Source organism: Phocoena sinus, chromosome X, assembly GCF_008692025.1.
Source record: "Phocoena sinus isolate mPhoSin1 chromosome X, mPhoSin1.pri, whole genome shotgun sequence".
In the NCBI taxonomy this organism is placed as follows: Eukaryota; Metazoa; Chordata; class Mammalia; order Artiodactyla; family Phocoenidae; genus Phocoena; species Phocoena sinus.
This window is the reverse complement of record NC_045784.1, coordinates 7478222-7502960: the sequence shown is the minus strand read 5'-3', so window position 1 is coordinate 7502960 and position 24739 is coordinate 7478222. Positions and strand designations below refer to the sequence as shown.

The 24739-nt window shown below is 47.5% G+C and overlaps 1 protein-coding gene across 8 annotated transcripts in view; it reads right to left on the bottom strand.

Annotated features, from left to right (window-relative positions):
- Nucleotides 1-24739, bottom strand: part of CLCN4 (chloride voltage-gated channel 4) — a 77847-nt gene that overhangs the window by 5948 nt on the left and 47160 nt on the right. For all 8 annotated transcript variants that reach the window (XM_032618788.1, XM_032618789.1, XM_032618791.1 and 5 more), the window contains 7 exons: nt 19702-19824; nt 13090-13296; nt 12903-12983; nt 11384-11929; nt 9390-9576; nt 8494-8892; nt 1427-1643 (listed from right to left, as the gene is read on the bottom strand). In XM_032618788.1, coding sequence (XP_032474679.1) covers nt 1427-1643; nt 8494-8892; nt 9390-9576; nt 11384-11929; nt 12903-12983; nt 13090-13296; nt 19702-19824 — 1760 coding nt within the window. The remainder of the gene's footprint in view (nt 1-1426; nt 1644-8493; nt 8893-9389; nt 9577-11383; nt 11930-12902; nt 12984-13089; nt 13297-19701; nt 19825-24739) is intronic.

The following is a 24739-nucleotide window of genomic DNA, read 5'->3' as shown; positions in this document are numbered from 1 at the left end:
AGGGGACGCGGGTTCGTGCCCCGGTCCAGCAAGATCCCACATGCCGCAGAGCGGCTGGGCCTATGAGCCATGGCTGCCGAGCCTGCGCGTCTGGAGCCTGTGCTCCGCAACGGGAGAGGCCACAGCAGTGAGAGGCCTGCGCACCGCAAAAAAAAAAAAAAAAAAAAACCACCAGCAGAAATGACCTCTAGCCTCAAACACTTATTTATTTGTTCCTTATTGATTGCCCCTCTCCATGTGCAAGACACACCCCAGCTGCAGTCAGAGCTAAGAAGGACACTCGTCCCACTGGCCGAGAGTTCTCTGGGTCAAGTGCAAATTCAGCTCCTTGCAGAGCCATGAGCAGGGCGGCAGGAGGAAAGCCTGGCACCGATGTCTCCACAGCCCATACCCCACCTCCCAGCCCCCAGCCCATAAAGGAATCAACTGGGCAGACAATCCTAGGTTCCGGGCTACCTGGACCCAGCCAATCTCTCGCTCCACCCAAGCTTCTGAGGCCATGGAATTTAAGGAGAGCCCCTGAGCCCAAGCACGGCCCACGGAGCACTGCACCTCTCACATCATCACGAAACTTTGCTCTCTGCAGTGCTGGTTTCCTGGTTCGTGATAACACAGAGCAAGAGCAATATGGCTGCGGCAGAGACGATGCCATGGGCCACCAAATCTCTCGGCTCTGCGATAACGTTTGAACACGTGAAGTTGTTTCGAACCGACCGATGTATTAGGGAGTAATTTGAGCACACTGTGAACCTCACGTTTGCTTATGGGTGATTTCATCCACAGGAAAGTCCAGGAGGACAGAGAAAGATGCCCCGGCCAGGAGCACCCAGGGGCATGGGAATACTCAGCCACAGCCCTCGCGATGCCCGCTTCCACAAGCCAACCGCGGGGCTTTCTCAAGGTGAAGGGGCCGTAAACGGCCTTTTTGATACACTTCTCAACCATTTAATGTGTGTAAATGTCTGACCGCTTTTATGAGATTGCCATCTCTGTTTTTTATGATCTGTCACTGACAAAGTGTTCGAGCGTTGCGCACCTAACCCTATTTTTCTCATCAGCCCTGAGATCCTTGTTGCTCGTTTCTGCAGAGCACCGTGATGTGGAGGAGTGTCGTCACATCGCAACGTCACAGCAGGACAGACCGAACCTTCTCCCAGAGCCAGGACCACTGCGGGTGGCGGGGGAGCCACAGCCCCTCCCCGTGGGCTCCTCCCCTCGGGACTCCACCTTCAACCTCAGGGCAGAGACAGCAGCCCCACCTGGAAGCCTGAGTCCCAAGCTCGCTGGCAACTCCTCCTCCTGGGCTCACCTACGGACATCTCTTCCGAGCACTGCCACCCACCCCCCTGCCCCGGTCCCCGCCAGTCCCCCAAAGGCTGAGCCCGCGTCCCCTTCATCTTGTTCCCCCCAGGGTCCCGCCACTCACCCGCTCCGCGTCACCAGGCACTGGCGGAGCCCCAGCTTCCGGAAGATGTCCACCACCGTCTCCATGGGGGTGTGGTCCGTGACGGTGAAAGGGCTGAGGTTCAGGACGCGCCGCAGCTTCAGGGGCTGCGGGCTGTTGGCTGGCAGCTCAGGGGGCTCCTCGGTGAAGTACATGACCGAGTCGCTCACGATGCCCTCCTGCCTCTGTCTGGCGTTCTCTGCAATGGGCGAGCAGGACGGTGAGCCTCACGAGACTCCCTTGCGGAGTCCCTTCCCCCACCCCATCCCACAGCAACATGCGACTTCCCTCCCCCAGCAGCCTAGAATCCCACAGAGGAGGGGCGCGGAAGGCAGACTCTACATTCTTAACGAGGAGCTTCAGCCAAACATCTGTGAAACTGGCATCTCTCTCTCTCAAGCTAATGCTGTGCGAGACCCCCCTGCTGTGACCCGATCATTCACTGCCAAAGTCTTGCAACGCGGGCCTGACCAGGCTACTTCCTTTAGCGAAATGCACTGCTTCTGCCTGGAGGCCAGGGCGCCCAGCTGGCCCAGGGCCTGCCACCCTTGCTTTCCTGACACACCTTCACCTCATCAGGGGCTGAGGTTTGACGTGAAAAGAAACCTCACTTAGCTGCCCAATGACCTTAATACATGGTTTTTTTTTTTTTTTTATAACAAACTAAGGTATAACTGGCCCAGATGGCATTATAAATCCTGAAAGGAACAAGAAACCAAGAGGACCATCCTAGGCTCAGAGCCCAGAAACGCAGTTCAGTCTAACTATGACCCTTGGGACCAAAGAAATAACCCTAGAAAAGCTGCATTCCCCCCACTCCTTGGATCGCCTCTCTTAAATATGGGCCATTTGGTGGATTTCTCAAAAAAAGATAGTAAAACCGTTATGGTAACAATTAGCCTATTTCTATCTGTAGGCGGGCCCACGTGAAAGAAAGTTGAAGAAAAGTAGGGTAACAGGAACTCATTAGAAATACAGCTTTATGCGGTACTAGAAACCTAGGCTATTTTAAGTCACACATGAAATAAATCCATCGGTCTCAAGATATTTCTCCAAGGCGATTTTCCTTCTGTTGGAATTTTAATCTTTCTTTTGCTTCATGGGAAAAGGTTAGGGAACATGTACAGCAAGGCTTGCCTTAAAATGGATCCTGCTTTCTATAATACATTTTTTTTTTTTGCCTTCTCAAAGACTACTATTCACCTATATTGTTCTTTGAAAAATAAAATTCTAACTGCTGGCTCTAAAGCTTTTTATTGCAACAGAGTACTCTAATGGAAAACTGGCAGCATTCGGGGTCAGACTGAGTTTGAAAAAGGGTCTCTGTTTAAAAGGGGAACAGAGGGCCCGCTGGGCAAATGCCTGCACAGTATGTGGGTCAGGTTCAATCGAGTTACATCAGATGGAGTACAATTCAACCACAAACACCAGATGACATTGATGCACAACATGTTTTCAGCCGTAGATGCCACACAGTACACACTGTGCATTTCTCTCCTAAATCGAGATGGCTCTGTCCTGAAATGCTAAGGTGGGCAGCAAACAGTCAACACACACTTATCGCCCATTTTCATAGACCGACTGATTCTCTAAAAGTCCCATGTAACAGGGATCCCATCTATTTCAACAATCCAGTTGAACATCAGGATTGGATCAAGCCACAAAACCCAATCAAGAACTGATCACATGGATTTGCTGAGCCCCCTCATAAAACCAAATACAACCTAGCCAACTGTCAATTCACTTGGTGAAATGAATAACAAGCTTCTATTGCCTCTGAATCTACCGACTGAGTTAGAAGCCCTGATTCGAACAGCACCTAGCTCCGTGAATTCTTGCTCAGCACTGCAATCCCAGTGCCTGCACAATGCCGAGAATACAGCAGACACAAGACAGGTATTTGCCAAGTGCACACATGCGTCAGTCAACCAACAAGTGGATGAACGAGTGGGTAGTCTACTGAACATCGGTGTCCTTGGCTCTGCCTGTCATGTAGAACAGAGCCTATCTCACAAAGGAGGCATTAGGAAGGAAAGCCCTGAGCTATCCACTGCCAAACAAGAATCAAAGGCAACATCTGGGGTCAGAGCCAGAGACCTGAGCAGCGCTCCTTGGTACTCCCAAGAGTAGCAGCTGTGGCTCTCTCCAGAAGGGCTCTCTGTGAGGCCACTTTGGAGCTCTATTATAAAGACCTATCTTAAAGCCTTGATTGAACTTTGGGCGTGGAGGTACGACGCACAGCCAAAAGCTGGGGAATGGAAGAATCAGCAAGAAAGCTCTCCTCATCTCTCCACTGGGGGAACCATCTACTCCCACTTTGGACAAGAAATCATCTGTCACCAAAATGCCTGCAACAAACTCGAGCATGAAAGTTCACAGAGGGCAGAGCCTGGCTGCTGTCATCACTGTGCTCCCAGCTCCCGGGACAGCACCAGCACATGGTGGATGCTACACGAAATATTTCCTGTACGAAAGGGTAAACCAAGCCCTCACCCAGCACATGATCCAGTGCTATGAGAGTATAGGCTCCCAGACCACAGCGACTCATGGGAACCTGTGTTAGAAAAGAAGCCAAAAAAAAAAAAAAAGCCCAACATTACATGTGTAAAAGGCCTAAAAGATAAGAAAAGCGCTAAATATTAACCAGAGCCTTCTATGGTGTTGAAAATGTGGGCACCTTTTTAATTTTCCCTTTGCTTCTGATTTCCCCAACATTCTGAGTATTACTTTTACTTTAAAAAATGTAATAAACTTCATTTTTGTTGTAAAGATCATTTTGTTACGTCTAAACTTTTGTTAGCCCCTAGACTTTTTTAAATTGTTGTTAGTATTGGGGGTCTGCCGTTCTATTCTACCACAACTACCATCAGTGGCTGCAGCTCCTGAAAAATGATGTACCTTTTACGAGCGCCTGTTAAGGTCATTCACCTGACATTCCACTTGCTAGCAGCAGTACGATCATAATGCCAGGTGCAGGGAGGGTAATGAGGGAAGTGTTGATAAAGTGAATTCCACAAACTGTGATAGGCCAAGAAATTTTAAAAGACTGGAAATAATCACATATCCAGTAAGTGATTACAATGGCTTTAGAGCAATGGTTCTCAACTGGGAGTAATTCTGCCTCCACCCTCAGGGGACATTTGGCAATATCCAGAGACATTTTGGGGTCTCATAACTGGGGGGATGGGGTTGCTACTGGCCTCTAGTGGGTAGAGACCAGGGATGATCCTACAGTGCACACGACAGTCCCTATCAACAAAGAATGATCCAGCCCCAATGTTAATGGCGTTAAGGTTGAGAAACTCTAATGTTTTTAGGGAGGTAATACGCTATCATCCTGTGCGTTAAAAATGCTTCCATAGGGACTTCCCTGGTGGCGCAGTGGTTGAGAATCTACCTGCCAATGCAGGGGACAAGGGTTCGAGCCCTGGTCCGGGAAGATCCCACATGCTGTGGAGCAACTGAGCCCGTGCACCACACAGCTGAGCCTGCACTCTAGAGCCCGCGAGCCACAACTACTGAGCCCACGTGCCACAACTACTGAGCCTGCGTGCCTCGAGCCCGTGCTCCACAACGAGAGAAACCACCGCAATGAGAAGCCAGCCCACCGCAACGAAGAGTAGCCCCCGCTCTTTGCAACCAGAGAAAGCCCACGCGCAGCAACGAAGACCCAACACAGCCAAAAATAAATTAATTAATTTTTAAAAAAATAAGAAAAAAAATGCTTCCATAGATAAACAACACGGTCCTACTGTATAGCACAGGGAACTATATTCAATATCCTGTGATAAACCGTAATGGAAAAGAATATAAAAAAGAATGAATATATCTATAGGCATAACTGAATCACTCTGCTGTACAGCAGAAATTAACACAACATTGTAAATCCACTCTACTTCAGTAAAAAAGTCAAAATAAAAAAAATCTTTTTTAATTTTAAAAAAGCTTAGGCAGGGCTTCCCTGGTGGCGCAGTGGTTGGGAGTCCGCCTGCCGATGCGGGGGGCACGGGTTCGTGCCCCGGTCCGGGAGGATCCCGCATGCCACGGAGCGGCTGGGCCCGTGGGCCATGGCCATTGAGCCTGCGCGTCCGCAGCCTGTGCTCCGCGGCGGGAGAGGCCGCGGCAGTGAGAGGCCCGCGTACCGCAAAAAAAAAAAAAAAAAGCTTAGGCAGATGCTAGACATCAAAGGTTAAAAACATGCTTCCATAAAACAGACATAATTGACAAGAAAGGTTAAAATGGAAAATTAGAAGCAACTATAGTGGTGGTCAGTACAAAGGTGATGTGGTAAAAAAGTAAAAACTATTTAGAAGAAAAAGCAGATGATTTTCTGACAAGTTATAGTTTATAAGGCATGCAGAAGTCCCTCTGCATGTATTTTTTCATCCCCAGCAGAAAGAAGCAGATGCCACCACTGTTCTCCATGGCCTATCCCCATCATTAACAAACAGCTCTCCCAGGAAGAAGCCTTTTTATCCCTAAAGAACCCGTCCAACAGATCTGACACGCATCTTGTTCAGTTCTGGACATGGATCCCTTTCTGCAAGTGGGCCTCTTCCACATGCTGGAGAATCACCATCAAATCATCCACCAGGCGAAAAAAATGAGAGTTCCCTTAACTCTGGCCCATGACTCTAACTTTCCATCCCTTTAATCATCTTTGCGGCTTCCCACTGAGTCCTTTCTGGATCCAGCCTCACTTAACTGTGGAACTCAAGACTAGAGGAGCCTGAGCCTGCTGAGCACAGAAAGAGCCTCGTGTTTGCAGAGAGCACCAGGAGGTAAACTCCCATCTACCAGGAGCTTGAACAAGGGCCACATATGGCCCTACGTGTGAGTACGTGATGGTGAAAGAGCCACGTTTCTGAGGTGCTGTGACTAATGGCTCTCCAGCAAAGACAACAGCTATGGTTTGGCATTCCAGAGATAGGCTGAAAAGACATTTTCAGCTTCACAGGAGCAACTGATACCTTTTTAAACATGACACGTGAGAAAAAAATCTTTGCCTCACTTACTACTCTTTTCTTATCTTGGATCTATGTAAAATCTCTGCTCCTCAGTCCCCTGAAAGGGAAATTGGCATGGGATCGTTACTAGCTAAATGCTTACGTCCTATTTCTATATTCGCAAAAGGGCGTCTAAGTCTGCAAATACAGGTAATGAATTTCTCCACCGGAGTACAGGACTTTTCTATATCCACGGAGCAGGAAAAGAGCTTTTCTCACTGCTCACAGCCAAACACCCCTTGCTTTCCTGCAAACCATGTAAATGGCAGCTTCCACACTCTTACTGGTCTGATGGAAAGCATAAAGGTATTATTTACACCCCATGTTGCCTCTTCAGACATTCCAAACATAGCTTCTAGGAGGGCACTGGGTTGGCAAGCTTAAATTTCTTCTCTAACCGGCTGATGACAATTACTGTTTCCCACTTGATTACAGTAATGGGTTTCAGCAAAATTAGTAAGCTCTCTCTTAGCAGGTGTGCCTGGAGCTACACAATAGGTAATGGATTCCGTGACATTTATTACTACAGTGTTTAAATTTCAACCTTTGCTTAAAAGATTTTAAGGACTGAATAAATTTTTAAAGCCTGCTGATTACATTAATTTAAAACAAACCCAACCGTACTATACAGCTTTTTAAAAAAAAAAAAATCTCATTATTTATAAGGCAATGGTCATGCCTAAAGGCACCTACCTGTTAAGCAACAGGACGTATAATAAAGAGAAGCATCATGGAGCACTTAAAGCACAAATGTACTTTCGTGTCTAAAACATAAAATCAACTGTTGCTTTGGGGGAGGGAAATATGTTTGAGCAACAAGCTAAAATTAGAGGCTATATAGCTTATTTAAACTTATTTTTATAAAGCCTTTGATGAAGATACTTTAAAAACATTTTACAAGCTACTTAACATAGCGAAGAGGTTTTAGAAATTCAAAGGGAGAGCCTAAGAAATAGTTAACAAAGGGCAGGGATAAGCTAAGGTGTGTTCCCAGTGGGGCGTTCTACCATCATACCTGAAAAAGTCCCCCTGGCAAACTTCACAAATGTCGTGGAAGTACAGTCATCAAGGGCACACGTGAGCCATGTCGTGGGCCCCGGTGTACCGTGAGATGCAGAGGTGCTGAGCCGGAGGGCATTAGTGTTTACCATGCGCCGCGGATGCGCTCTGCGGCTCCCTGCCCGTGCTGCATCAGGAAGTCCGGAGGGACCACCCTGGGGGAGCCCCGCTAAGGCCTGCTGACCCTCCCTCCTGGCCTCCAAAGACTCACACCCCGCCCTCTGCCTGTGGAATCCTCCCACGTCCTGCTCCCCTTCCAAGGCGCTCATCCCTGGGCCACCGGGAGCCCCGGGCTTCTCTGAGCCGCCCATGTCAGGAACATACGGCTGGGCATCATCCCCTCTCTGCTCTCCCAACTCAACAGCCTGCCCCTCAGCCCAGCTGATCCAGTTAGCGCACGAGGAGGAAAAGCATCCCACGGAACTGACTGCACCCACGTGGGTCTCTAACTGATGGCACCGGACATCGTGGCGAAGTGAAGGGCTTGAGCGGCGCCGAGGGAGGCGTCTGAGGCAAAGGGCTCAGCATCTGAGTCGGTCAGCCTGCCTGGAAGTCTGTCTCTGCGAGCAGCTGGCCCGGCCAGCCCAAGCTCTCCCACCGCTTCCTGCTGAGCTTCGCCCAGTAAGTCCCTAAAAGGCAGAGCGCGTGTCCTAGCGGGAGCGGCCCAGGGGGCTGCTTGCAAATGTGGTGGTCGGTGTCCAGCCAAGAATGCCTCCGACAAGACACTGTCCCTCACGGTGTGACTTGGGGGCAGCAGCAGCAGCATTGAGAGGGAGCTCGGGAGAAATGCAGAGTCTCGGGTCCCACCCCAGACCTACGGCATTCTGGCCAGACGCCCAGGTGAAACGAATAAGCATTAAAGCGTGAGAGACCCTGGGCTGAAGCCCTCCGACCCTCGTGCACTCCGTCGAACCTCTTTGAGAATGTCGGGGCACAGAGGTGCCATTCGTCTCCATGAAACGTGAGCCTCCCTGCTTTACTCACTTATGGCAGGAATCAGCTCCCTCCTCTGGGCGAACCCGATGAGGCGCTCCGAGTCCCTGGAGACGACCACGGGGAAGCCGTTGTAGTCCGTCTCCTTGATGAGCGTCTCCACGTCCTCGACGGTCATGCTGCCCTGGGTGAGCACGGACAGCGGCGGCTCCCCCCGCCTTGGCCGCATGACGTCGGTGGCCAGCGTGCGGTGGGTGAACTCGTCCTTCACGTCCAGGAACGGGTACCCATTTAAGTGGATGTGGGCCTCGTAGATGCCTTCCTTCCCAAAGGCATCAGCCACCCACTTGCTGGTCACGGCTGCTGCCATCAGGGGCACGATGTACTCGAGACCACCCGTCAATTCAAACATGATGACCACCAACGACACCGTCATCCTGGTAACTCCACCTGCAACCAAAGGGAGGAATGAAATTGCAGGACTCGACTCCACACCCGCAAGAGGACATGAACTGTGGAAACCAAGAAGCCGGCTCTACCCTCCTGGCACCTGTTCTACTGAGACAGTCCGACACGGCGCCCAGGCTCGGACCTCTGGGACAGAGGCCAGGCTCGGTAAACACAGCCTTGCATCAGGAGCCGTAAGTCACATCTCCCTGAGGGGCTTTTCTCCCATGAGGGACAGCGAGTTGTCTATTCACCCAGGACCACACGCCTTGCTTTTTGGTGAGTGGAGCCTACTTGGGCTTTGCAGGTTTCTGACTCAGCAAGCATCGCTCTCTACCAGAACCCCTCGAGCTGGAAAATTACAGAGACTATCCACTACTGTAGATGGTACAGCTGCAAGATGGTGGAGACCCCATCAGCCTGGGTCCCTGGATGACTGAGCAGAGAAAAGCCCTCTGCTATTCACATTACACACACACACACACACACACACACGGTACCTAGGCAGGCGGCAGCTCCCACCATGGCATAGAGCCCTGGGGTGACGCAGTCTGCTCCGGGCCTGCACCAATTCCTAAAGATGATCCAGTCGTGGTGATGGTAAGCCAGTTGCTCCACGCCAATTCCCACCATCCTGCCTGCCATGGCCCCCACAGCCATGCTGGGGATGAAGAGACCGGACGGGATCTGCGGGGAGCGCAGGGGAAAGAAGCATAAGGGAAGGGGGCCCCGTTCCCGCCGCCCCGCCGCCGGGAAACTCAGGCCCCCCTCGACGAGCTTGCATTTTGCTTCGGTCTTCAAAGGAGGGGCAACGCTTCAAAACATGGGTCACCTGGGAAACCATGGGACCAGTGATTTCACCTGCTTGCTCGTATCTACTGTGACTTGAAGAAAATGCAATTTTACACTTTCATTTCCTCGCCTTCAAAAGCTGGCCTAGTTTGCCTGCTGTGGATAAAAGAATGATAAGCCCCACTGCAAATAACATTCAAACTGCACATCTGTCACTTGAGATACTCACCACTTTCTCTCTCCCCTCACGTGCCATTCAGATTAGCTTTTAAAATTAAATGTCAAGCCACAGCATGAAAATGGAAAAGCAAGGCCTCAACTGTTCACAGGTCAAAGAAGCTAAAAGCATCAGTGTAGCTGCCCTGCATCTTCCAAAAACCTTGGCACGGGCTTACTGCCCTTTTGTATGTACAGTGGCCAAACACCTGTCAGAGAGAGATGGGGGGCAGGTCCGTCTTCCTAACAAAGTCCATTTTCCGAAAAGTATTCTGAATATTTTCAAGCCAGGCTAGATGCAGCAAAGAAACAGACCATGGAAACTGAAAGGCCTTGGTAATAGCGTATTTTATATTTTGCTGTATGAAAAACATGTTCATTTCTCTAGTGATCAGACATGTGCTACAGAACAGACTTGACTCTGTTCGTGGAGACTGCATGTGACCGCCGATCCTGACCGGGAGCTGCATTTATGTCACCCCTACCCACCCCCACCCCCCAGCTGTCATCAACCTGAGGATGCAAGTGGATCTTTACCCAAATTCAAGTTAAGTTTAGATCCTGGGGTGTGATTTCCAGAGTGTGAGACATTCCTGAGGAAATTGTTCCTTTCTGAGCACCCCTTATCCCCCCGTCATTTAATCCCCTGTAACTTCAAAGCAGACTTCTCCCAGCAGGCACCAGAAGAAAATAAATCCCTTTGCATCAGAGACAGTCACCTGTTTAATAACGTTCATCCTTCCTTGTTCTTAAGGCAAAAATTCAGGTTTGTGTTTGACCACTGCACCCAAGTGCACAGCTTCTCAGACTTTTTAAAATATTTATTTATTTATTTTGGCTCTGTCGGGTCTCAGCTGTGGTACGCAGGATCTTTCATTGCTGCGCGCGGGCTTCTCTCTAGTTGTGGCATGGGGGCTCCAGATCGCGTGGGCTCTGTAGTCTGTGGCAGGTGGGCATAGTTGCCCCTCAGCATGTGGGATCTTAGTTACCACTAGGGATTGAACCCATGTCGCCTGCATTGGAAGGCGGATTCTCAACCACTGGACTACCAGGGAAGTCCCTAGACTTTTTTTTTTTTTTAATTCGTAAGAATACCACAAAAAGCAACAGTCATGGAATACAAGTGGGTTCTGGGGGGTTCCCAGCGTTCTGCTCCTGGCCCTGGGTGCTGGTCACACAAGTGTGTATGTTTTGTGAGAATTCACCAAGCTGTACACGTCTCCATATGAATGATATACTCCAAGCCTTAGCTTCTTCTTCACTTGTAAAATGGGGTTATAAGTCTCTATTCCATAGGCTTGCTGTTTATCACAAGCGTTGTTTCTTGTTGATTAAAAGAATGTCAAGTGCCCTGCGCATGAGAACGTTCAATAAGGTCACCTCCCCTTTTCCCCTCGTCACAATCTTATTCTGGGGACTAGGGTGCTATCCCCAGAAGGACAGAGGTTGCCTCCCTCCTCTGACACCTTCCCTCTCCTTCACTTACCTTCATGCCAAAGGTAAATATGGTAATGACGATTTTGAAGATCAGCGCCAGGGCCAGCTGCCACATGGCTGTGTAAACCCCGACCCCGGCCGGGCGGTCGGGGATGTCGTCCACGGGCCGCGTCATGTTGGGGTCATTGATGTAGTCACAGAGCTGGGAGGACTCAAGGGCCCCGCAGTCATTGAAGAGCTCGGATATGAGCTCACTCGTGCTGCGGCGCGTGTAGGGGTTGGGGTAGGCGACGATGGCAGTGATGGCGGTCACCGCGATGACCTCCAGCACCGGGTACTTCCCCAGCTTGGTGGTTTTGCGCCTCCTGCACCAGGCGATGTTGCAGCGGATGAACAGGGTTCCCCACAAGCCCCCGAAGACCCCAAGCAGGATGAAGGGGAAGAGCTCGGCCATGTACCAGGGCGTGTGATACTCCACATAGAAGAGGACGAGGCGGCTGTTCCCAAAGGGATTGATGGATCGCAGCGTGAAGGCTGCCACCAGGGCCGCAAAAAAGGACCGCCACAAGGTCTTTAAGGGAAAGTAGTAGCTGACCTGCGACCAACGAACAGGTGGAAAATCAGAGACTGGCGGAAGAAAGAGCTGCCCAGAGCCCCAGCCCCTGATCAGCAGCCACCTGTTGACATAGGCCACAAAGTCACACTCAAGACCAAAGATGGGCACTTCCTCAACCTAGGTGTGAGTATGGCCCAAATGCACTAACAAAGATATTTAAAGGACTCTATGTCTAAAATTGGAACGCATACTAGTCAAGGTGTGTTTGAGCTATTTTTTAAGAGAAATGAGAACACTTCATCATAATTCTGTTTATGGCACAGAGACGCTCCTAAAAGAAAAGAAACCTCTGATTTGATTCACCAGACAATAGATCATGGGTTGAAACCCCTGGCCCAGCAAACGTATCTGGAGGGCACATGAGTTAAGAATGGTTTGTACATTTTTAAATGGGTGGGGGAAGAGAGAATTATTTTGTGACATGTGAAATATTCAAAAGAACAAGACTTAGTGACAAGTGGTAATGATATAAAATCCAAACTTCAGCACCCATAGGGAAGGTCTTGTTGGAAGGCAGCCACGCCACGCACGTGCGTGTTGTCTGCGGCGCCCTCCACGCTACAAGGGCAGAGCCCAGTGGTTGCGACCGAGCCCTGAGACCCACAAAGCCTAAAATATTTGCTACCTGGCCCTTTACAGACAACGTGGGCCAACTGCTGGACTAGATCCATTTGCGTTGCAAAACATAAAAATGCTTCACTGTGTTGTTTATGAAAAAGAGAGAGGAGACTGCAAATCTCCCCCCAGAAATCACACTGGCAATTTTTCAACAGGACTCGAAAACACGTATTTCATGGCGAACACTGCGGCTCCTTAATGAGCTGCAGGAATCTTTCAATCCTCCTTCGCATCTAATCCTCAGAGGGCTAGAGAGGGAAGCCTCCTGCCGCCCCGACCCCCCATGTGTTCCTCGGCGCTCAGAACCACGGGGCCCTCCAGAGCCCACGCTCACCTCTTCCAGACTGAAAAGCACACCCCCGATCGGAGCACCAAAGGCGACAGAGACCCCAGCAGCGGCCGCAGCTGACAGCACCTGCGAAGCAAAGAGCTCCCCGTCAGCCCGAGGCCTTTCCGGCAAATCAGGGGGTACTGGTGAGCCTGGAGAGGGTGGGAGGGCGCTTCATCCTGCACCTGCTCACCTCGCGCCTCTTGCCCTCGTTCTTGCTGTACTTGGAGAAGAGGCTGCTGAAGAAGTTGCCACAGCAGCATGCCACGTGCACCAGCGGCCCTTCCTTGCCAAGGCTCAGGCCCGAGGACACCACCAGCACCAGGGTGACAGTCTTGATCAGCAGGGTCCACTTGCCCAAGTAGCCCCTGATGATGAAGCCGCTCAAGATGGTCTTTATCTGAAACACAGGATGGAGAACGATGGGGAGTGAGCCGCTTCAGCGCCACGGCTACGAAAGTAACCTCTCCCTCCTCTGAGAAGCATCTTTCAAACTGAGATTCACTAAATCATATGGAGGACAGGCTGCTTTAGTTGTTAATTTAGCTATAATTTTATATTGAGAATTTATATTAACGCCTAATTTTATATATTAATGGAACCCTGAAACAATTTCAATGCATAGTAAATCTTAATAATTTCGAGAGTGATGAGAGATCATAACGAGGACTGAATAAGTAATTATCAGTCTCATTTTATTTATGGCATTTATCCTGTGCATTTTACCCTCTGTTGTGTTGAAAATTGATTTTAACTGTTCTGTACTATTGATTTTAACTGTTAATTTTTCACTACTGAAAGATGGCCAAGATAAAGGGACATCTGGCTGGCTATGTGACAAAGCAGATACAACAAAATATCAATTGAACTTTAGATCAGGGCCGGCAAACTATGGCCCATGGGCCAAATCCAGCCCACGGCCTGTTGTGTATGACACACGAGCTAAGAGGGCTTTTAATGTTTTTAAATGTAATATGTAAACAAGACTACCAGCCTTTTAGTGAGAATAGCTCCTCAATTTTGCCTCTTGACTCACAAAGCCCAAAATATTGACTCTCTGCCCTTTATCGGAAAAGTCTGCCAACCCCTGATGCAGGCCAGGGGTATATGGGTGTTCGATTCTTTTGACTTTCCTGTATGTTTGAAAATATTCTTAATACAATATTGGAAAAAGAAGATGCTCAACATTCTAATAACGCACCTCTGGGGGATGTAAGGGTATCTGAATCCGTGGCAACCCCTTTCCTTCCGTTGAATCTTGCCCTCTTGAACTGAAAAGTACTTTGACTACAGGTAGAGTTGCCTCATGCTCCACTTTCAGACCTGCGACGTTTTGTAAATGCCAAATAATGGCTTTCTCCCTAAATGTGCACGTGAATTTGCATAACGCTTTTAGAATTCAACGGGGTGCCAATCTCAGTGATTAACTTCATCTACTGGAGTCCTCTTCCCCCAAAACAGGGTTCTTCTGGATACGGAAGCATCACCAATGGGTAAGAAACATTTTATCTTCAACCTCTCCCCCGACTGGCTGAAATGGAGTGAATGTTTACTGCCCAGCTAGCAATTTACAAGCCTGTAATCAGAGGTTTATTAGATACTGAGTGAGTCAGCTAATGAAATTCATGGTCAGTATCCGTTTTCCCATTGTATAATACATAATGGGACAGTCTCAGCTCTTGTCACCGACAGGATGTTTACATAACGTCAAAGAGCCTCCTAGTGGGCGCCAAGAAATCAGTTTCTCAAATAGCTATTACTGTCCTCCACCGGGGCTCCCTGGCATCACCTGGAGAATTAATTAGGCACCAGTGAGGACGAGTTATCCCCCCACCCCGAGATCTGATGTAACTGGTCTGAGGTGTATCCTGGCATAGGAGGTTTACAGCCTCCCCAGGTGATTCTAAAATGCAGTCCAGGTAGAGAAGCACTGCTCTCGTCCTGAGAAGAGCAGTACAGGTATTCCTAATTACTCAATATTTAAGGGCGGTCCTGAAACACTCTTTGGCATCATGTCACCTGTAATGATTTGGAGAGGGTCGTGAAGTGAACTAATCCTAGCAATTTTACAGGGGTGTGACTGGACCATTTCCATCTCAGGAATTCTTGATAGAGTTCTGTTTCTTAATTCAAGGAGGAAGACCAACAGTGAGCGACCGTGTGGGCATCTGTTCTAAAGAACTCACTAAGATCCTTCCTAGAGAACACGAGTGAGGTCTTCCAGCTCTACAATCAGATGGTATTTCTTGAACTAGTCTTTAACTAAAGGCAGACAAACCAGCAGTGGTTAAACTGGTCTTGTGCTAGTGGGCCTATTTGAGCCTGTGCTCTGGGGATCTCAGATCCCTTTACTTAAGGGACGTTTTAGTATGCCTGCCACTATCCTGCCCTTTTGTGTCGCCTAGAATAAAATTATCTATAATTTTTTGTCAGTTAGTTAATGTGGATTTGGACCCCAGGGTACAGTTGAAGAGCGTAATACCATTTAGAAAATTACAAGCATCTAAATTACCTGAGCCTGTGCCAGCCATGACATGTGGTGAATTGAACAATGTAAGAGGTATTTTGTAATTCTCTAAAATGACTTTATAAAATTGTCATGATCAAATTAGGGACTAAAGAAGGCAAATTCATTCCCAGTAGATGCCAAAATCCAATCGCTTGCTTTAATTTGGATCAACAGAGACTGAATCAAGCAGGGCTTTAGGGCGATGTATTGCAGCACATTTGTGACTTGACGCTGGTAACTTTAAAACCTCTCTGGCAAATAAATATCTGTGAGAGAGTTCACATTGTATAGAACTGAAACATCAACTCAAAGTAAGTTCTAGGAGGACAGGCTTACTTTTTTTTCCTTTATTTTATTTGGCTGCGTTGGGTCTTCGTTGCTGCGTGTGGGCTTTCTCTAGTTGTGGCGAGCGGGGGCTACTCTTTGTTGCGGTGCGCGGGCTGCTCATTGCTGTGGCTTCTCTTGTTGCGGAGCACGGGTTCTAAGCACATGGGCTTCAGTAGCTGTGGCACGCGGGCTCAGTAGTTGTGGCACGCAGTCTCAGTATTTGTGGCTCGCGGGCTCTAGAGCACAGGCTCAGTAGTTGTGGTGCATGGGCTTAGTTGCTCCGCGGCATGTGGGATCTTCCCGGACCAGGGCTCGAACCTGTGTACCCTGCATTGGCAGGTAGATTCTTAACCACTGCACCACCAGGCAAGTCCCTAGGAGGACATGATTTCTTATACGGTCCACAGTGGTTCTATGAATGAAGCAGATAGTAGTAGAGTCATCCTTGCCCAGTTCGCTCTAAGTTCTGAAGCCCAAGAACTAGTGTGGACTTTTAAATGTGCTTTGTAGAGCTAATACAAGAGCATTTATTACACAGAAAAGAAATGGTCTCTAAATTTGTATTTTTTTTAATGTTTCAAAGGAGTTTTTGACACTGGCTGGGACCTGGGACCCTTTGCTGCAGTGCCGCAATGCTTGCACCTGGACAAACACCTAGCAACAAAATACAAAGAAAGTATAAGGGACTAAAAGTAACTGCATGCATGCCCAGTTGGGGCAAATTCTGGACAACAAGGTACAAAGAGACCAAAAAGCCCCACTGCCACTTCTGAAGAGCCGAGAGCAAAAGCAGGGCACTGCGCATGCCCCCTGCACTCAACACCACCAAAGGGGTGGGCAGACCCCCTAAGCCATCCCTCCGGCCGGACCCCTGGACACACCCCTCCCCTCACCACATATCAGGAACCAGCTCGCCCTGCCCCCCAGCAAGTAAGCCAGCAAGGGCACCTGTACTTGTTCTCCCTCCCCGCCTGTTGCAGCTCGGGCCCCCATAAAGCCTTGCCTGAATTTCTTGCCTGGCCTCTGATCACTTTCTATTGATCAAGGAGGTCAAGAACCCTGGTCAGTAACACTGTCATCCAAAGTAATCTAAATGTTTCAGAAGCAAACATTATAAAGGATGAGTGATTTTTTTTTTTTTTTTTTTGCGGTATGCGGGCCTCTCACTGTCGTGGCTTCTCCCGTTGCGGAGCACAGGCTCCAGACGCGCAGGCTCAGCGGCCATGGCTCACGGGCCCAGCCGCTCCGCGGCACGTGGGATCTTCCCGGACCGGGGCACGAACCCGTATCCCCTGCATCGGCAGGCGGACTCTCAACCACTGCGCCACCAGGGAAGCCCGGATGAGTGATTTTTAAACTGTTCAGAAGTGCACCGCATTAAAAGTTTGTTCTGACACTGCCGATCACCTCCTACGATGGGAAGTTTATTTTCTAAAGATCTCATTTAGTATCTTTCCTGAAGTGAAGAATAGCCCTGTATCTCAAACTGAGTAGAGCTTTTGCATGGTCTGTTGGGTTTTAACTGGAAGGACATTCTTTATATCCAGGAACTACTTATTTGCACTTACTTTTCACTCTGCCCCTCTCCTCCAAGAACTGGGGTAGGTATTGCACCCTTAGGTTAGGAATTTCAAGCTCTACTATAATAATAGGGAAAAATTTCTACTACTGAGTCATAATAACCAAAGCTTAATTATGAAATCTCCATTGGGCTCCTGGTACTTGAAAAGATTATTGTGAACTCTTTTATAAATAGAGACATGAACCTGTTACATATTATATATGGCTGAAAGCATATTCATGTACCCACTACCAAGTTTAGGACAGAAGAGCAGGTACCTTTGAAAGCCCTGTGTTTGCTTCCTCAGTGGAACCTTCTTCCTCCCCACTCCAATCATTCCCTTGCCTTTCTTTATAGCTTTAGCACATATGTATATCACTAAACAGTATGCTTGTTTCATTTTGGCTGTTTTAGGGACTCTACATAAATAGATTCATACTTTATTTAGATATTCTTCTGCAACTTACTTTTTTCACTTGATACCGCTTTTATGAGTTTTATCCACGTCAGTGTGTTCCTTGTGCTTTGTCACACGGGAAACAATGCTCAACTCAGTAGTTTATTCCTTTTGAGTTCAGCTGTCACAAATAAAGATGCCCGCTCTGGACGAAGACCAGGTCCAGCCAGCCCCTCCCAGATAGAGTTCCCTGTCTGTCTGTGAGCTAAGCCACGCATCTCTGGTTCTTGGAAGGGGAAGATGGGATTGCCCCCATATCTTTTACTGCTGCTTTAAATTCCCCACCAGTTCCCCACTGGCCATCTCCTTATTTTGATAGGCGGCTGGAGTCCAAAAGCGCCTGCTGTTGGGCATTGCGATCAGAAACCGAGATGCCAGCAGTAATCTGTTCTTTTTAGTGTCCCGGATGCCTTCGGTCTTCGATATCCAATAACAGGCAGTCAGTTCTGCCTGAACACTTGTTTGGAAAACCCGAATTTGTTCCAGTGTCATTCACGCGTCAGGGCAGAACTTGAGCATAATGCCAATTTCGCATCTGTTTCTGCACAATTTCATCTGGGAGAAACACAAGGTGGAAAACTGCAGCTGGGAATCTAGCCGTGCAGGGATACACAAAATGCACACAGGCACACGTCTCAGACGACTCCCAGCTCACGCATGCACTAGGGGAGTATTCACACATTTCTTAACCATTTAATGTGTGTCTAACTCTGCTACTGCTTTTATGAGGTTCCCATCTTTTTCATGTGTCACCAGTGAAGTTTCTGAGTGCTGTGCCGCTCGCCCCATCTTCCCCACAAGCTGTGTGGTTTTGATGATGCAGTTCTGTGACTTTTAGGAATGCATATGGTGCCTTAGAGCAGCAGTGGCTGTACCGAGGAAACAGGATGGTATTGCAGCTTATTTTTCAGGCTCCTGCAGCAACATGCTCATATAAACCATCCAAAGTTCAGCATGAAATAGTCTTTTTTTTATCTTTTCCTGGATCAAGACAATGTTGAGCTTTCCTTTCGATGATCCTTTAATTACCCCAGCCCTTTGCATGAACTGCCCAGACCAGCGGCGGTGTTGGCGACACTGCCAAAGAGTGTGGGTGCACTGCCATGACCGCTCACATCTTTATCAACTCGGCATCTCCGCCGTCTACGGGTGCTGCTGAAGCACTGACTTAAAGGAGAATGTAACAGCAATGATTAGAATGATCACCTAAGAGCTTTTAAAATGATTTCTGGCTAAAAGTTTTACTATGTGGGCTTTTCGGGAATTTGCTCAAGTATCATTATTCTAACCCAGCAGATCTCCTTGGTCTGAAGTTTGGTCTTGGGCATTCCTCCTGATCGATGAGGTCACTTCCCTCATACTCTGGTTACAAGAAAGTGCTGAAAAATATTTATAAGAACTCTAAACTCACAAGGGTGCATTCACGGCGCATGTACTGAACGTGGAATTCATTTTTTAAAGATTGCTATTACCCTGTCACCAGAAGAGCAAAACATGGCGAGGGAGTTTACTCATCAGTTAGCTTTCTGAGCAGTAAACCTCCACTGTTGTCCTCTTTCACGTTCTACCACAGACGCACTTATGAGTTACTAGAGTGCCACGTTTGTGTGTGTGGTTAAAGCCTGACTCCACAGGCTTTAAGAGTTATGCCTGGTTTGTAAAGACAAGAATTTAAGCATCTGAGAAGCAACAGAGCATAAAGCCAGACAGCTGGATTCGACTCCCAGCTCACCGGCTTAGTGACCTTGGGCAAGTTACTTAACCTCTCTGTGCTTCAGTTTCCCCAACCGTCAAATGAAGAATAACAGTACCTACCTCACAGGCTCCCTGTGAGGACTAAATGAGTGAACAGATGTCCAATGCTTGGAACCGTGCTTAGCACAGAAGTGCCACGTAAACATTTGCTATTCTTATTATTGGCACAAAAGAAATTCATTCAACTCCCACTCACCTCGGGTATACCAGAGCCACAGGCGTATGGCGCAAATACTCGTACCAGGGAGACGGCCAAAAACGCAAACAGCAACGCCCACAGGATGTACATTAGGTAATTCAAAATGTAAGCGCTGGCACCCTAAACAAGACACAGAACAAGAAAGAACACGTGAGCCACCGCAGAGCCGAGCGATGCACCTGCCCCTCCGCCAGGCAGCCTCTCTCCGGGTCCTGTGACAGAGAAGAGGCAGGGATGGCTTTATCAGCTGCTGCTATTGCTACAGTCGGTTCACACACACAGCGCCGGCTGCTTCTCCGGGAGCTGTGTACACACACCTTCTACCAGGTGAGGTCTCGGCAGTCATAGAAACTGTGAATGAGGCTTGGTTTTAATCGCTCCGGGCCCTCAAGTTAATGAAAGGTGTAAGAGAAAATTCTGCCTTCGAGCCCCGGGAAGGTTTGTTTGGTCTCGTGTATGGTGGATCAGCCTCTTTGCTTTCATGAAGGCCACATACGTGCCGCAGCACGCAGCTGCCCTGCCAATGAGGAAGTGTGGGAATTGCATTTTAGAATACTGCTACCCAGATGTGGTCCCTGGACCTGGGCGTGGGCTGGAAATGCAGAGTCTCAGGCACCACCCCAAAATTTCAAATTATCTGATGTGTGGGGAACATTTTCTGAACCAAACACACAGTCTGAGGTCTTTGAGGCTGAGGACCTGGTCTGTGGGCAGAGACCACAATTCTCCAGGCCTCAGCTTCTTGCCACCATCTGGATGCCGCACGTGATGGAGAGGGAAAGTGAGGGCACCTACAAGCCAGGCTGTGGGCACGGCTGCACGTGTGCCTGTAAAATGCAAAAACACGCTCCAGGAGACGGCTCTAGCCTTAACAATCACAGATATTCACACCCTATGTGGTGAGAAATCAGACCGAGGAATACATTTCACCTAGTGAAAAATGGACTTTTTTGAGACTAAAAATAACGTCTCACCCTTACTAACAGTAATTCTTTGAATCAAAGTATAAATCTTAGAAATGGCTGAAAAGCGAGACGGCCATATTTCCCCCCAAAATAGGAGAGAAGAAATCAAACATGGCGCCCAGCCAATTCTGCCTGCCCACCTCCATCAACTCAAGTAGAGAATTTATTTTTGTATTTTTGGAAGTAATGGAGAGCACTGAGAATGTGTGAGATTTCAAGATCCCGGTCTACTTCTGAGATTTGAAGGAATTAATTTTCAGCTCCACTGAGAAAGAGGTTTAGCAAATGGCAAAGTGCATTCCAAATGTCCTCAGCTGCATTAAGTCAATCGGGCAAGAGAGCGGGAGAGGGAAGAGGAGAATAAAGGGATCACATCTATCTTCCAAGAACACTTCTAGCTTGAATGGTCCTCACGTTGCCCCTAATGTGAATCGTTCCAACCTAACTCCCCCTCACCTGGGCTTCTGATCTGTCGATGACCCACAGTCATTGTGGTAACCACTGAATTCGGTTAGAAATGAACCCTTTTCCCCAGCTAAGATGTGTATGTGGATCTGAAGCTTGGAGTGCCATGAAGGCAAGCAACAGGTCTGTGCTTCACTGCTACATCCCCTAGGCCTGGGATATTCCCATCACAGAAGGCCCACAAACATCCTCTGTAACGTGTTCCTAAGATGCACTGGAAGATGGTAACTTAATCCACAATGAGACAGCACTTCACACCTGTTAGGAGGGCTATAATCCAAACCAGATAACAACTGGGGTCGGTGAGGATGTGGGGAAACTGGAACCCACATACACTGCTGCTGGAGTCTCAAGTGGTGCAGCCACTCTGGAAGAGAGTCTGGCAGCTCCTCAAAAGGTTAAATATAGAGTTGCCATGTGACCCGGCAATTCCCCTCCTAGGTATCTACCCAAAAGAAATGAAAACATATGTCCACACAAAAACCTGTAGACAAACGTTCAAAGCAAAATCATTCATAATAGCCCAAAAGTGGAAGCAACCCATGTTCCTCAGCTGATGAGTGGAGAAATGAAATGTGCTCTATCCAGACAATGGAATGTTATTTGCCCATGAAAAGGAGTAAAGTACCAATCAATGGTACGACACAAACGAATCTGGAAGACATTACGCTAAGTGAATGAAGCCAGACACAAAAGTCCACAGGGGCTTCCCTGGTGGCACAGTGGTCGAGGGTCCGCCTGCCGATGCAGGGGACACGGGTTCGTGCCCCGGTCCGGGAAGATCCCACATGCTGCAGAGTGGCTGGGCCCGTGAGCCATGGCCGCTGAGCCTGTGTGTCCGGAGGCTGTGCTCCCCAATGGGAGAGGCCACAACAGTGAGAGGCCCACGTACAGCAAAAAAAAAAAAAAAAAAAAAGTCCACGGATTGTATGATTCCATTTACATGAAATGTCCAGAACAGGGAAATCTGCAGACATGAGAAAGTAGATTCGTGGTTGCCTAGGGCTGGCAGACTTGGGGGGAAATGGGGAGTGACTGCCGTTCCGTACAAGGATTTTCTGGGGGCGATGAAAATGTTCTAGACATTCACAGAAAGATAGACAAGATGAAAAGGCAGAGGGCTATGTACCAGATGAAGGAACAAAATAAAACCCCAGAAAAACAACTAAATGAAGTGGAGATAGGCAACCTTTCAGGAAAATAATTCAGAATAATGATAGTGAAGATGATCCAGGACTTTGGAAAAAGAATGGAGGCAAAGATCGAGAAGATGCAAGAAATGTTTAACAAAGACCTAGAAGCATTAAACAACAAACAGAGATGAACAATACAATAACTAAAGTGAAAAATACACTAGAGGGAATCAATAGCAGAAGAACTGAGGCAGGAGAACGGATAAGTGACCTGAAACACAGAATGGTGGAATTCACTGCTGTGGAACAGAATAAAGAAAAAAGAATGAAAAGAAATGAAGACAGTCTAAGAGACCTCTGGGACAACATTAAACGCAACAACATTTGCATTATAGGGGTCCTAGAAGGAGAAGAGAGAGAGAAAGGACCAGAGAAAATATTTGAAGAGATTATAGTTGAAACTTCCCTAACATGGTAAAGGAAGCACACCGAGTCCCATATAGGATAAACCCAAGCAGAAACACACCAAGACACATAGTAATCAAACTGGCAAAAATTAAAAACAAGGAAAAATTATTGAAAGCAGTAAGGGAAAAAGGAAAAATAACATACAAGGGAACTCCCATAAGGTTAAGAGCTGATTTCTCAGCAGAAACTCTACAAGCCAGAAGGGAGTGGCATGATAAAGTGATGAAAGGGAATAACCTATAACCAAGATAACTACCCAGCAAGGATCTCATTCAAATTCGACGGAGAAATTAAAAGCCTTACAGACAAGCAAAAGCTAACAGGATTCAGCACCACCAAACCATCTACAAAAAATGCTAAAGGAACTTCTCTAAGTCGGAAACAAAAGAGAAGAAAAGGACCTATGAAAACAAAACAAAACAGTTAAGAAAATGGTAATAGGAACATATATATCAATAATTACCTTAAATTTGAATGGATTAAATGCTTCAACCAAAAGACACAGGCTCGTGGAATGGATACAAAAACAAGATCCATATATATGCTGTCTACAAGAGACCCACTTCAGACCTAGACTGAAAGTGAGGGGATGGAAAAAGATATTCCATGCCAATGGAAATCAAAAGAAAGCTGGAGTAGGAATACTCATATCAGATAAAATAGACTTTAAAATAAAGAGTGTTACAAGAGACAAGGAAGGACATTACATAATGATCAAGGGATCAATCCAAGAAGAAGATATAACAATTATAAATATATATGCACCCAACACAGGAGCACCTCAATACATAAGGCAACTGCTAACAGCTATAAAAGAGGAAATTGACAGTAACACAGTAATAGTAGGGGACTTTAACACCTCACTTACACCAGTGGACAGATCATCCAGACAGAAAATTAATAAGGAAACACAAGCTTTAAATGACACAATAGACCAGATAGATTTAATTGATATTTATAGGACATCCCATCCAAAAACAGCAGATTACACTTTCTTCTCAAGTGCACACGGAACATTCTCCAGGATAGGTCACATCTTGGGTCACAAATCAAACCTCAGTAAATTTAAGAAAACTGAAATCATATCAAGCATCTTTTCTGACCACAACATTATGAGATTAGAAATGAATTACAGGGAAAAAAACGTAAAAAACACAAACACATGGAGGCTAAACAAGACGTTACTAAATAACCAAGAGATCACTGAAGAAATCAAAGAGGAAATCAAAAAATACCTAGAGAAAAATGACAATGAAAACACGACGATCCAAAACCTATGGGCTGCAGCAAACGCGGTTCTAAGAGGGAAGTTTATAGCTATACAAGCCTACCTCGAGAAACAAGAAAAATCTCAAATAAACAATCTAACCTTAAACCTAAAGGAACTAGAGAAAGAAGAACAAACAAAACCCAAAGTTAGCAGAAGGAAAGAAATCATAAAGATCAGAGCAGAAATAAATGAAATAGAAACAAAGAAAACAAAGATCAATAAAACTAAACGCTGGTTCTTTGAGAAGATAAACAAAATTGATAAACCATTAGCCAGACTCATCAAGAAAAACAGGGAGAGGACTCAAATCAATAAATTTAGAAATGAAAAAGGAGAAGTTATAACAGACACTGCAGAAATACAAAGCATCCTAAGAGACTACTAAAAGCAACTCTATGCCAAAAAAATGGAAAACCTGAAAGAAATGGACAAATTCTTAGACAGGTATAACCTTCCAAGACTGAACCAGGAAGAAATAGAAAATATGAACATACCAATCACAAGTAATGACATTGAAACTGTGATTAAAAATCTTCCAACAAGGGCTTCCCTGGTGGCACAGTGGTTGAGAGTCTGCCTGCTGATGCAGGGGACATGGGTTCGTGCCCTGGTCCAGGAAGATCCCACATGCCGTGGAGCGGCTGGGCCCGTGAGCCATGGCCGCTGAGCCTGCGCGTCCGGAGCCTGTGCTCCGCAACAGGAGAGGCCGTGACAGTGAGAGGCCTGCATACCAC